The sequence below is a fragment of the Lepisma saccharinum genome, chromosome 22 (assembly GCF_977018435.1).
Source record: "Lepisma saccharinum chromosome 22, izLepSacc3.1, whole genome shotgun sequence".
Lineage (NCBI taxonomy): Eukaryota > Metazoa > Arthropoda > Insecta > Zygentoma > Lepismatidae > Lepisma > Lepisma saccharinum.
In genome coordinates, this window is record NC_139250.1 from 11,741,194 (window position 1) to 11,756,093 (window position 14,900).

The window sequence follows — 14,900 nt, forward strand, 5'->3', positions numbered from 1 at the left end:
GATAGATACTGTAACGTTAATTTGTAATTTGAATTTCTCTTGGTAGTTTATAAATTAGTTTTACAAATCCTTCAGAATTTTTAGGTCATTTTTCTAAGTTTATAGGGCATTTTCTTGCATGTATTGGGTCATAAATGCATTTTTTAAAGGTCATTTTTTGGCAATTTTAAGGTCATCAAATTCCTAGCCATAGTTATGAGTAAATTCTTTATGGTGTACAAAAGGGGTGTGGCGGATCCCAAAAAGTTAGTACAGGGATCTGGAAAAGAAAAAAAAACCTGTTTTGATCCTGACTTTGGGAAATGATTTTCCCCACTTTTTGGAATCCCAATCAGGAAATTCCAAACGGTCATTGATTGATTGATTTGTTGTTTTAAGTCTACTTTATGCACAGTAAGGCTAATTGGGACTGGACCTACAGTTTAAAGTGGGATCCGAACCACTATGTGCCTCCAGCGGGTATCGAACCCGGGACCCCTTGATTACAAGGCGACGACGCTACTACTGTGTGCCATCGGGGAGGCCCTCCAAACGGTCATGTCAGGGTGTCTACCAAAATAAACAAATCCAAAATTCTTGACCTTTCTTTCCTTTTTCTTGAACATTTTCCCCCCCTTTTTCTAAACATGTATTTAATCGCCCCCTACTTAGGTATAGTTGCAAATTAAGAAAACAGATTATTCAATGAAAAACTCTAACACAAAGTGAAAAGATGAAGCTGTACTTTAATAAGAGATTTAGACTTTCTTTAATTACTGATGTATGTTAAAATTAATGCTTCACACTTCATCCTGGATAGGGAATGGCTACATTACTTTAATATTTTTAATTCTTAAGAAACAAGACAAAAAAATCTTAACCACAAATCAATACAATTTTGGATTTCCAATGATAACACCATTAAGCCTTGTTTCCATGACAACCAAAAACTCAGTATCATTTGTATTTGGTACAGAGTCTGAAGAAGACCTTACTAGAAGGTTGAAACATAACGTTTAGTTTATGTTTTAAAATAAAATAAATTTCTGCCTTTGTCAGCATACTGTTTTTTTTTTAGATTTCCAAATATTCAGTTTTATCAAATCCCAGTACAGGTATATAACAATGTAAATTCACTTTACTGTAAAAAAAATAGCAAAAATTTTTGACCACAAGCATAATTTCTTGTACTATCTGTTGATTTCTGGACTTTTTCTTGACACCCTACATGTTGATCAGGGAAGTCTTAATGGTCATGTTGAACAATAGTTAATTAGAAAAGTTTTCTACATTTAAGCATCCTGAAATTTCTTGAAAATAGTAGTTTTTATTCAATAAATGCAAAAATAATCACTTGAGGGGCAGTGGGCAGAATTCGAGAATTTCACAGTGTCAGAAAATAAGTTTTTCCTCTCCTGAACATTGGTACTTCAAAAACTTCCAATCCTGATAACGTTACCAAGGCACACCCCTACTCACCACAATTTTGTGTTCTAACGCCTCAGAATTTTTGTAATTTTTACCAGATGTGATTATTAGTTTAAATTAAGGGATGGGTCAGATTAACTGGTACTTTATTGGCAAATATAGGAATTTCAGTAGAATTTGATAAATTTCATATTTAGCTATCAGATGAAACCTGTTCTTCCATTACATCTTGAATGGTTAGGTTTTTCTCAGGTGAATATAATTCGACACATTCTAACACAACATGAAGTATTATACAATGATAAATTATTACTTTTAACCACTGTACTGGGTTATTATACGAGGGTTGGGGCCACCCTGCTACAGTAACATGTTAAACATTTGTTACTAACCTGATAGAGTCTCACGAGGGGTACTCTCAATGTTAATCTCTGCTGTCCAGAATATGACAGGGATTTCCCCACGGCTATCATCATTTTCCCAGCTCTCGTCTTGTCGCTCTTTCCTGATTCCTTCAAAAATCGGCCCATGGCATTCTCTTCCTGAGCAAGATCTAAACAAAAGAAATGCATATTGTAGCATTACACCAGATCGGTTAAACTCGTTGAAATTTTAATCTTAAATGATATGCAGCGTGTTCCGTTCAAACCTTCCACATGTCAATTTATCATTGCTAAAAGGTTATGAAACAATGGAATGCGAGTGGTACTAGACGAAAGAGAAACTCAAAGAATTTTATTGCATGATCTCGAAGTTCACCCTTCTCTCACTATGCAGCACCACAATCGCATAAAGCACAATGGCGACTCCGCAGCAGCGTGCACAATCTTCTGGTATGCAGAGACCAAATCAATCATTACAGTGCAAAGAAATTACCAGAGAGAATATGGAGGTGAAGCACCTGACGGGAAAACCATTAAGGCATGGTGTGCAAAGTGTTTGGCGACTGAAAGTGTTAATAAACAATCCGGAGTTTCTCAGATTAGATATTATTCGTGCTACAAACGGTGGACACGCAGAGGTGTATTAGAGTTCAGTGTAGAGGTGTATTCATGTTTAGTGCTTCATGCAATAACTTTGAGTTTCTCTTTTGTCTAGTACCACTCATATTCCATTATTTTTCATAACCTTTTAGCAATGATGGATTGAAATGTTGGAGGTTTGAATGGAACACCCTGTATTTTCTTACACAGTATTTCAACTGTATCAGTCATGAGATGAATAAATGTATCTACACTGGGTGGCCCGTTTTAAGCATCAGATTACAGTGAAACTTGGTCGAGAGACTATGGAGGGAAAGGGGAAGCGAATGCCAGCAAAACAAAAAATAAAAGTTCAAATTTTCACCACCACATGGCACTGAGGTGCTGCAGTAACAACAATCGGTAATTTGAGTTTATGTCAGTACAGCAGTGTTCAGTACGTGCCCCGTCAATGTGAATGAAGCTTTGGAAGCGTAAGAGAGCATTATGAATGATCTCAGGAAGTGTTTTCCAGGATGTTGTTCACTGTGCATCATTTTACACCCACATTTCAAGCTGGTGGTGAAAACTTTTTTTTAGGCATTCACTTCCCCATGTTTTCCATAGCCTCTCTACCAAGTTTCACTGTAATCTGATGCTTAAAACGGGCTTCAGGGGGCTCTCGAAAGTTCACTGTTGATTCAGTTGCAATATTGTGTAAAAACAGAAAATATGTAGACAAAGCATAACTTAGACCAGGGGTGCCCACAGGGGGGATTCATGACGTGCCTGCATCATGGGAATTTTTTGGGGGGACAAAATTTTATAGTTTAGCTACCAATTCTATATACCTTCACACAAAAATGGGGGGATTGTTTCACTTGATTGACTTGTTATTGATTTTTAGTTTTTCTTCCTATGTGTGGGCGATCGCAGCAATTGCACTGAAATGAAACACCACTTCTTATGCCTTTAGAATTGGTTAGTCAAGCAGACAAACTATTAAGAATAAGGTTGCTTCAGTACACTAACAATGGCAGACAGCCCGAGCAGTTTTGCACGTTTTATGTTAGCAAACATGAAAGTGAGCCGAGCTTTTTCTTTTTTAGTCTTAATTTCAACTGCAATGCAAGGATTCGAATTTCATGTGTGTCAATTGTTGGTCATCTTGGTCAGTGGTAAATTGTCTGGTGCTTTCTTGTGGTTGTTCCGAGGCCGCTCGGAACTTCCGACATGCGGACTTCAGTTTTAGTGTTGGATGATTTCAGACACGATTTGCTTCGCTTGCATGTGTTCTTGTGCTACGACTGACTGGATAATTATAACATACTGTCAGGTTTCGTTGTCTAAAACTTACATGCTTCGAAAATTTAATTTTATCGGCATTCAAACAAAAATCAAGTACTGCATATTTATCCAAACTATATTTGTGTGTGTATTTGTGGGGGGAGGGGGGGTTATGATGAACAATTATTTTGTGGGGGATTTTGGTGGGGATGCATCCTCGGCCTTGGGCTGGGGTGGCCACATGCAACATTTCACGAAGTAGCTGAAGTCTCAATCTTTCACCACATCATGTGGCTTCTTCAGAAGTTAGATGAGAATAGTCAAATTTTAAAATATGGGAAAGTTAGCTGGGTTAAAAAAAAAAATTAGAAGGGGAAAGACAATACGGTGCGCTGTCACCGTTTCCTACTCCATATAAGCTAGCAACTGACTGACTTATTCAACATGGCTGTCTTGCTAAAGTGGCAGCACTTCCTGTTGGCCATTTGTGTATCGAGATGTGACTGTCATTTGCTTTTTTTTCCCCACACTGAAACACTGGATTTCTTGTTAGTAGTTCTCTCCAATAATAATTACCATCCTTCGTCAAATGGTCCTGCATGTTTATTTCAGTTTTCTGATGTGTTTAAGATTGCAAATAACTCTCTTACATTAAGTTCCATTGGTCCTCTTGCACTTCTGATAAATTTGGTTTCTTTCAATCTACAGTTTTCGTACTCTAATAAATTTTTTCATAAACCCGATTTTTGTGTTTCTTTAATAATATCTAATTTATGTTAATGAATTCTTATGCAGATGTTCCTCTTATTTTGTCCTGCGAGTAACTGAAAAAGTAAGTGCAAGCCTAAACTGAACTTCAGCTACTTACATAAAATGTGTCAGAAATAAACATAGAATGCATGTATTACATTGGAATGAAATACAGTGAAACCTCACTAATCTGCACTAACGGGGGGGGGGGATAAGTTGACTGGTTTAACAAAAGTCCGGATTAACTGAAATAACCTAAAAGAACAGTAGAAATTGCATTAAAACTCAGTTTATGGCAACAAAACATGTTTATTATGGTGTATTTAAAGGTCATAGGCCTAAATACACTATACAGTAAAGTACAAAGTCTGTGGGAAACAGAATTTCATCAGTGGTTGACTGCCTTTTCTTTGGGAAGTTCTCTTGTTGACTTCTAGCCACATTCAAAACCTTGCATTCTGCTTTTTTTATTTTATTATTTGCCTTTTGCCTGTCTGCATTAAGCGTAGTCCAGCTTATCGGGGTCACGATTAACGAGGTTTTACTGTACTCCCTTATCCATGAACATATTCTATAAGAAGTTTTATTAATTTCAGTGCCCACTGCAAGTTCCTAAGAGGAAGGGGGAGTGGCCACCACAATAAACACCAGTTTCGCAGATAAGCAAGTACTTCGTTTCAGTATAACAATTTGCTACTGCATTTCACTTTCCCCGAAAATATAAAATACGTACATATAAGTGCTCATCATATGACATTACATCTAGGGCTGAACCAATACCGATGTATAACTATTGGCCGACACCAATGGTATCAGTTGGATTTTTTTATCGGTGCCTGCCGATACATTTCTGGCATTTTGTTATTTTACGGAGTCCACAAAAATGCTGCACAACACTTTTGCAGATTATAATTGTCTTGGAAACAGTGGTGGCGATTGGGTTCCAAAACTGGGGGGGAGGGGCAAAGACAATATATTTTCCTTTGTAGATAAGATTTAGCACAGCAGAAGTGGCGAAAGAGGGGGGGGGCAACAGCCCACCCTCCCACTGCTTGGAAATAATGCAAATTCAAAGTTTCTTTCTATTTTGCAACATTCTGGTGTGATTTTATGATTACATAACATGTATTTTAATGCATATAATTGGAGTGGAAAAATTTTACACTAAAGATCATCAATATTTTGAAGAACTTTCAATCATTATTATTTTAAGTCTGTATCAGTCCATCCCTAATCTTAATGTTTGATTATAGGAGTTTAGATATTTTAAATGAAAACTATGGTAGATTCGCATTTGCAAAAATTTGTAAGATTTTGATTTAGGTATTGACTCAGTACTGAAAGCAACATAAAAGAAAATTAATCTAAGATCTGAAACTAAAACACACAATGTTTCTTCAACTCTTAAACTGTACATTAATTGTAATTTTGGCTATTGAAATAGCTGAAACATTGAGTATATTAAACAATTTTAGTCACTAAAGATTGGTTGATTTGTTGTTTCAAGTCCACTTTATGTGCAGAAAGGCTAATCGGGACTGGACCTACAATTTAAAGTGGGATCCGAACCACTATGTGCCTCCACCAGGTATCGAACCCGGGACGACTTGATTACAAGGCGACGACATTACCACTACGCCATCGGGGAGGCCCCTTTAGTTACTAAAGAAAAAGTTCTTATTAATATTATTATTTCTACAACACTAACTGCAAATCCAACAGAATTCTTAAAAAATCAGGCAGAAACTAAACTCGGAAAGTCAATCTACTCAAAAAATTATGTTTACTTCTATTCACCAAATCAAAAACAACTTACTGAACAGCCTATCCTGGTATTTCTCAATTATCACTTGCAAGTCAAGACAGCTGTCTTGAATAGACTTAAAGAGCTCCAGTTTGGCATCCAGCTCTGCATCCGATGCTACGATGCAGTCGTCCTCTTTCTTCCCAAATTTCCGGAACACTGTCTGCTTCGTCACCCAAAACTGATGCTGCATCTTCGTCAGCGTGGAGTTGTTATTCTCCCTCTCAACCCAGCGATCGTATGCTGTTCCGCTGTAGCCACCAGATGAGCGACTGGAATAGGGATTTTCTTCATTATAAAAAAGTGTAGAATTATAGTACAATTTACAAGAAACTATGTTTTTTTTTGTTTTTTTTTTACTTCTCTGGCTGTAAGGAAACATACAGGGTCTCCGATAATGAATGGTGCAGTTTGGCGAGGTTATTGTGAAAGATACGTTACATGGTATACATCGAAAGTTGTTTCATTAGATTCGACAACTCAAGCAGTTTCTGCACGTTATGTACTGTTGGTAGGCACCACCATGAGCTGGGGAATGAGAAACAAAGCAGAAGAACTATATTCTTCATTCACTGCATGTTACCAGCATAGGAGCCGACTCCATGAGGCTTAGGTTACGATGTGGGGACAGAGCCCCCTTAATAATTTTGCTTAAGAGGATCTAATGTATTATTTTGCTTCTGTTGTAAAGTTTACTCTGAATTGTGCCACATGAACTTAACTTGAAATACACATTTGAAATGTTCTAGACCATCAATTGGGGCTGAGACAGCTAAATCATCAACTTTGGGGGAGGGGAGCTATGACCAGAGACAGCAAAACACATGACTTATTACTATATACTAAGTATGTAATTATGAATATTGTTAAAATTTTTACTAAAAAGAGTTTCAAAAGACGATGTGCATGAACTAGGGTAGTGGAGACGTTTGGGCTACAACTGGCTCTCACATGACATTCAGAACATCATTATTGATATATTAGAGATCTGTTTTGCTCTCCGTGGTAGAAGATATTAAAAGTCGGGAATATTTTGCTATTATGGTTGACGAAACTTGTGACATATCTATCCATGTATAATTAATATTCTGCACTCGAACTGTGAATAAAAATATTGATATTTTTGAGGAATTCATGGGCTTTTATGAGATTCCGAACACTGAGGACAAAACTTAAAAAAGGGAGAGAGTGAGTCATTCATTAATTTATTTCAGTGATCAGAGTCCACCCAATAATTTTGACAAGTCGGATTTGAGAACAAATCTAGGATTCTGGTGGAAAGGCAATTGAGGCCATGTCTGAAAGGTGCACGACTGCACTTGAAGCAAGCGTACTCCAGGTCTCGCAGTTCATCCTCGAAGTCTTGGACTGTAATTGGATATCTTTTGAATTGCACTTAAACTGCAGCACCAAATACGATCAGTAGTTAAAGAAATCACATAGCATTTTAAAAAGTTCTTATACTAATATTTCCACGTATTAGAAGTACTACAAGGGTAATTCTCCAAAAACCTAGCAATATCATGTCCAAGTATAATAACTCAAGAATGACTTGACTTAAAAAGTTTACTTTTCTTTTAATTTGTAGAAGCAGTTGACCTCTAGCCATCCCAATGTATACAAAAAGAAATAGTTAATTATTTTTTAATATAAAATATGTATAAGGGTCTAAAAGTCACTCTCCTGGTATGTCCGGATCTTTTGTTAAAACAAACTATACTCATTTAAAATGTTATCATTAACATTACATAAGTTTCATTAATATTATTCATTTTTACATAGTTGAAGGTATAAAAAAACTTTTTTTTTTTAAATTTAATCATTTGACATGATCCTGTTACACCACTTCAAAGTGGGTCCGAAGTTTTCATGTCACTCTCCTGGCTCAAGGAATTTTTTAAATATTTACAGTGAAAGAAAAGGATTTTTTGGTTTGTTATCTGGCAACAATGTTTCTTTCAGCCATCTTGTTTGAGCTGTAGAGTACTGTGGAAGAGCTACTTGTCCTTGTGTTTTTATCAAATTGGGAAGTTCCAAATTCAGGTTCGTAACATATTTTGCTGTCATTCTCCTGGTTAACTTATTTATAACAAATAATAACCCAAATATTTTGAAATAACTATGATTATGTGCCATTAAGCAATGTCATCACCTGACAGAAATTTGTAATCTCAACTTTTGCCCTAGGCTTTGATTATTAGGCCTAATCCATCCAAATGTCACACTCCTGGCAATAATATCACACTCCTGGTATTTCTTGTGCCAGGAGCGTGACTTATCAGCCAGGAGAGTGACACTTATCACATGAAGGGAACAAATTCGGATCAATTTCATTGTGTACATTCGATTTGTAAGCCTATACAGCTGCTGTGCACTATCACAGAGTAATGGAGCTTTTACATCAGGCCCAAGTTCTGAATTTTACAATTTTTATCAGGCCATTTTTACTTACCCAATATTGATCCTATAAAATACATAAAAATATACTTTTGAGCACTGAGCTGGGTGACCATTCAGCAATTCTTAAATAGTGCAGCCTACATTTATATAGGCTAACTTTTTCAATTGTTTCTATGTGTTAGCATTTTGGCCACAAACTATAATCAAAATTACAATTTAAGATAGCACAAAAAAAAAATTATCATTAAATTGAATCTGGCCATAGGCTATTTCAATATTGCACTGCAGGGTATATTTAAAACCTAGAAAAAACCCATACCTAAAGAGATTTTTAACTAAACCTAAATTACATTTTTAATTACCTTTATTGGACAATTTATGCAATTTGGAACACACTGAATTATTCAGTTTGATTTAATTAAATAAAAATAATATTAAAATAAAGCCATCAAATTTGACATCAGTTTAAATAATTTCTTTCAGAGTCATCACTAATAATGGCAGGAAAGAAAAAAAAAGACAACACAGTCTAGAGAGGAGAGGCTAATGAAAAAGAGAGAAGCTGAAAGGAAAAGGTACGAGAGATTGAAAAATGACCCACAAAAATTGGAAATTGAGAAGGCCAAGTGGAAAACAAAATATGAATCAAGAAAAAACAAGGGAACAGTGAAACTAATTACACAACAATCAACAAGAGACCAAAGGGCTACAAGGCAACAGTGGAGAGTGCGCCAAAAGAAACACAGAATGAAAAGCAAAATTCAACAGCAAACAAACCAGTTTGTAGAGAATAACACACCCTCTGATAGTGACCCTGATGATCCAAGTCAAGAACTTGATCAATTAGTAAATGGAGAACCTGTTTCACTATCACCAGAAAGTAGGCAGGCTACTCCGGATCCAAACACAAACCTCACCAATGGAAGTCCTCGAATCCAAATTGTTACTCGTGCCTCAAGTAGCATAACTCCAGACACAAATAAGTTCAGCGATGCATCTTTATATGTCATGTCGAAAAACTCCGATGGCAGGATAGCTGAAACAAGGAAACGAAAGCGTCGTAATGATGTACGGAAATCGAGAGAACTGAAAAGGCTGAAGCTGGATTTAGATGCATGTGAGAAAAGAGCTGAAAAATATCGGAAGCGTTATGAAAGGCTGTTGAAGAAAGAAATTGAACAGAAAAGAAGACTGAATAAGGAAGAACAGATGACACCTCGCACAAAAGTTAAACATTTTCTCCAAGGCAGAACTGTTGAGGAAGATGTAAGACGAGAACTGTTCACAGGAGAAGTCATTAAGTCACAAATAGCTCACACATTCAAATCCATATATTCTTACAAGACCAAAAAAATCCTGAAGGAGTCTCTGAGTGGAAAGATAATAAAAAAGTATAGGATGCAAAAAGCATTGCCGTTTATCCGAATTCGTACTGTGGTTGCCCACAATGAGAATAAATTGAAGCAAAGGATCAGGGAAAAAGTTGACCATTTCTTTCATGATGATGAAAATACCACCGTCAGCCCTGGAAAAAACGATTTCATTACCAGAAATAAAATTAAAAAGCAGAAAAGATACCTCAATAATACAATGAACGAGCTGCATAAACGATTTAGAAGACAGAACCCTGGTGTTTCTATAAGTTATTCATTTTATTGTAAATTACGTCCGTTCTGGGTTGTCAAACCAAGTCTTAAGGGCAGAGACACATGTTTGTGTAGAGTACATCACAACATGGAAATGCTAGTCGATAAACTGAACAAGAGTAAGGTGATTGATGCACAGAACCCAGAAGAATTGGCTGAAATTTTGTGTTGTGAGAAAAATCGCGAGGCTTGCCTGTTGAGAAAATGTAATGACTGCAACGAAAACACGATTCCTTACAATGACTTCAATGTAAATGATACTTTCACATACCAGAAGTGGATGTTGCATAAAGAAAAACGTAAAATCAAAGACCAAGAGAAAACTGTTCAGATTATCAAAAAGGATGCAATAACAAGTACTATTGGAAAAGCCATTGATGATTTGGAAATGTCTATTAAGAAGTTCATGATCCACATTGCAAACATTAGACATCAGCACCAGTATTTAAGAAAGCTTAAAGAAAATCTGAGTTGTGAGGAAGCATTAATTCACATAGATTTTAGTGAAAACTATGCACTTAAGTATGCTAAAGAAGTCCAGTCAATGCATTTTGGTGCTTCAAGGAATGAAATTACGCTTCATACTGGTGTAGCATACCACATGACTGAGGACAACACTTCAATAAAACCAGTTTCTTTTTGCACACTGTCAGAAAGCCCTCGCCATGATCCATCTGCAATTTGGGCACACCTTGAGCCTATTTTGACAGACGTGCTACAAGATAAAAGAATTACAGCTCTCCATTTCTTGTCCGACTCACCATCCACTCAGTACCGAAACAAAAAGAACTTTTACCTACTTGAAAAATACCTACAAGAGAAATTCCCCAGGATCAAAAAGGCAATTTGGAACTTCACAGAAGCTGGTCATGGAAAAGGTGCCCCTGATGGGATAGGTGGCTGCCTGAAACGTACAGCGGATAACATGGTTTCCTTGGGATATGATGTTAACAACATCATTATTCTTGAGAAAATTTGGAAAGAAAACTGTCCAAACATCAAATTGTGGGTTGTTGAGGAGGACATCATATTGAGGGTTGATTCATTTTTGTCATCTGCGGGCGATTTAAAAGCTGTGAAAGGAACAATGAAGGTTCACCAGGTCACAGCTGCACTTGGAGAGACTGACACAAAGATGAACTACAGGACCCTAAGCTGTGAAGAATGCAAGGCTGACAAAAACTGTGAGCATTATGGAATCTTTGTTTCAAACTCAACTCATCTGACACAAGGTAAGAAAATTTCTTTGATTTTATTTGACTAAGTTTAGTCCACATTGTATGTTCGACAATTTTTTTTTTTAAATTTTTCATCTACAATTTATAGTAGATTTTGTAGTATACCTACAATTTTAGTTTTTGATATAAGCATAAGTAGGCCTACATAAATCTAATACCGGTACCTACTGTATGTTAAAAGTAAAATAAATTAAATTGTCTTGATTTCTCAAATTGTTAGTAGACAAAGGATTAAAAGATATAAAGAACAATGCATACTTTAATCATAGAATAAGATAAATAAACTATATATAAATGAAAAATAGTAGAACTCTAAGTGGGCTATATAATGAGGTCAGCAGTTAAAGGCCAAATTTAATTTCAAATTATTTAATTTTTGCAATAATTTAAAGTAGCCCTGCTACTAACATTCACACATTAAAAGTTATCATTATATAGTAAATTATATGTTAGATTTTATTTTAATTTCAGCCCAGCTGATGCAGACTTACAATATAGGAGAATGGGTCATATTTCACTATGAAAACCTGATATTCCCTGGAGAAATAATTGAACTTGGACCAGGGAAACTTTTCATCAATGCCATGGAACCAAGCAATTCCAAAAGAACATCCTGGTCTTGGCCGAAAACTAAAGACATCCATGACTACCCCATCGAAGATGTCATAAAAAAAATTAACCCTCCAACACCCATTGGAAGCAGCCATAGAGTTGCAAATTTCTGCTTCCTGGACAGTTTTTAGGCTAAACCAATACCTTGTTTTTTGGCCGCTCCATATAAAGCTTTCGTTGTGTTTTATATTTTTGGCTCAGCTTCAAGTTATGGCTGATCTAGAGGCTTTACTTTATCTTTCAACAGCTGTATTCAATTTTATAATTTAGTAAATAATAATTTTTCTATTTTCCTGGAATGTGTGTGTGTTTTTTGGGGTAATATTTTAGCTAAGCTACAACAGTACTAATTATGTCACTCTCCTGGTATCATCCGTCACTCTCCTGGTGGCTGAAATTTAAATGCCTTGTTTCAACCACTTTGGAGCATGAAGGTGTATTCCCCTTATTTTTCCCTTGTTTATGATCTCATGTAGAGTAAGTGTGATTTTTTTCAGATTTTTTAGAACAGTTTTGAAATTCGCAAATTTTTGCTTTCAAAATGTTCACTTTTTGGAGAATCACCCACAACCAACATCTGCCTTTCAACTTTCATCATTTCAAACAAATGAACAACAAATATTCAAGCTTGTAACCTTGCGTGCTCCATGCTGTGGTCTCGATTGCTCATTTACCTGGCACTATCGAACTGCACTAGGTGATGTCAATTCTGAAAGACCATACTTCAAAACTGTTTTTTTTTTTTTTTTTTGGGACCTTTTGGACAGAGCCTTAGATGCTTTTATCTCTGGTTCTCCCAGTTCCGAGAGGCAGGTAGCATAGAGAAAAGAAAATCATCAAACAGACCGAGGATATCATATCAAACGACACAGTGGAAAGAATCCTGCGTTCCGAGTTCACAGAAATTGCTCCCACACCACAGTCAACAATTGCACCTTTCTCAATCGCCATGTTGCACGATTCAGTTCATGCAAAATTTATTTTAGTCACTAAATCATCTTACATTACAAACTGAGTTGCCAAACCTCATGAAACAATTTTTAAGGTATACCATCTACCGTATCACACACAATAACCTTTTCTAACAGCATCATTTCTCGGAGACCCTGTATATGACCAGTAATCAGAACGCTACATTTTAAAAGTAGCTTCGCTACAGCTACCGCTACTCATCCAAAAATGTAGCTTCGCTACAGCTACAACTACATTTACCAAATAGTAGTTCGCTACGCTACTCATGTGCGCTTCTCGCTACTTTTATGCTATTTTTGGGAAGAAAAAAAAAGACATGGATATTCAAAATATTCAAAATGGCCCCTAGTATGATAGTTGTACTTACTGGAAAATAGATCGTTATTTATTATACGAGCGTAATTCGTTAGATGTTTGATATAACTTTGCGGATAGCTGGGTGATGCTTTTTTGGTATAGCTAAATAAGCAACAGTTGGAGATATGTTTTATGTAAGTTTCCTGTTGGGAATGCTTCCCTGAAGACACAGTGAAAATTTTGTCACCTTATATTCAAAGGGGTCCCAGGTTCTATACCTGGCGGTGACACTAGTGGTTCGGATCATACATACATACGTTTTACAATATTATAAAATATATTGAGGAAACTAATGCGTAAACTCGAGTGTTCTGAACGTATTGCAATTTTAAAATTTCTGAACAAATATTATGACGAAAATAATTGTAATTCCAGAAAGTGTATGTGTATCATTCTTGTAACAATAATTTCTTGCTGGTGAGATCCTATAGGTATACTGACAATGATCAATGCTGAACTATTGATTGCTGGTGGCACTTTTACTTTGTCATTGTAGTGGAGAATGGATCGCTCGTTTTTGCACTGCAAGATGTGTTTTACACAGCAATTAATGACATTTACCTCTCTCATACACCGAGGATATCCACAGGATTTGTTCCTGGGGTGGCGCAAATGAGGCTTTTTTTTCCAGGGCGGCCGCAAACGAGGCATGTTTCTCCACAAAATAGCGATGCAGCTCAATAAACGTAGCTGTTAGTCAGAATATATTCATATATTACTTACGTGAAATTTAAAAGATTTCGTAATTCCGCGTTGCACAATTTAATGGTTCAATCCTATTAATTTCGAAGATCCACTGTCTTCATTCACAAAAGGGTACGGCGTTTGAAGCGGAGATGGTACCGCGTCAGTACATTGTTTGTTCCCGGGCGGCGGTGGTTGCGATTTTTCCCGTTCGGCAGCACTGGCGCGCGCATCTTGGTTTGCGTCGTCTGCTTCCTGTTGTCCGGTGGCGTTGCCAGTTGGGGGTTGGGGGGCTGGGCCGTGTTGCTCGGTGATGTGCCGTTCCTGTTCCCCGCGCAGCTGGAGGGGGGTCGAGTATGTGTATAGCATCTTTTCTTTTTCAGGTCGGGGATCTTTCTGAGGACAGGGTGCCAAGTTGGGTGTGCTTGTCCATTGTCCAGGTTTAGTGCTGGTTTCTGCTGGATGATAGCATGGGTTTCTTTGATGGTGTTTTCTATGACAGAGCCGGTTGGGTGAAGTATGGATATGGAGGAGATGGTGTGGTTAGTGGAGTGGAGGTGTTGGGAGAGGCCTGATTTAGGTGTGTCGTTTTTGGAATCTTTTACATGTTCGTTAATCCGTTCTTGGACGGTGCGGATGGTTCTGTCAATGTAGGTGTTGTGGCATTGGCATGTGGTCTTGTAGACACCGGGGGATGCAAGTTTGGGTAGGTAGTATCTCTTGAAGTTGGGTAGTGCCCTTCCGATTTGGGATATGGGTTTATGTGCTACTCGGATGTTGA

General features: G+C 37.0%; 2 protein-coding genes across 3 annotated transcripts in view; one reads left to right on the plus strand and one right to left on the minus strand.

The window, feature by feature from the left end:
- ICA69 (islet cell autoantigen 1-like protein) overlaps nucleotides 1-14,900 on the minus strand; it is an 83,608-nt gene that overhangs the window by 61,949 nt on the left and 6,759 nt on the right. For both annotated transcript variants that reach the window (XM_083144046.1, XM_083144048.1), the window contains exons 3-4: nucleotides 6,223-6,482; nucleotides 1,800-1,960 (exon numbers count right to left, since the gene is read on the minus strand). In XM_083144046.1, coding sequence (XP_083000172.1) covers nucleotides 1,800-1,960; nucleotides 6,223-6,482 — 421 coding nt within the window. The remainder of the gene's footprint in view (nucleotides 1-1,799; nucleotides 1,961-6,222; nucleotides 6,483-14,900) is intronic.
- LOC146004718 (uncharacterized) lies at nucleotides 9,971-12,666 on the plus strand. Its single transcript, XM_083143671.1, has 2 exons — nucleotides 9,971-11,488; nucleotides 11,966-12,666. The coding sequence occupies exons 1-2, from the start codon at nucleotides 10,009-10,011 to the stop codon at nucleotides 12,235-12,237; spliced, it is 1,752 nt and encodes a 583-aa protein (XP_082999797.1). The 5' UTR covers nucleotides 9,971-10,008; the 3' UTR covers nucleotides 12,238-12,666.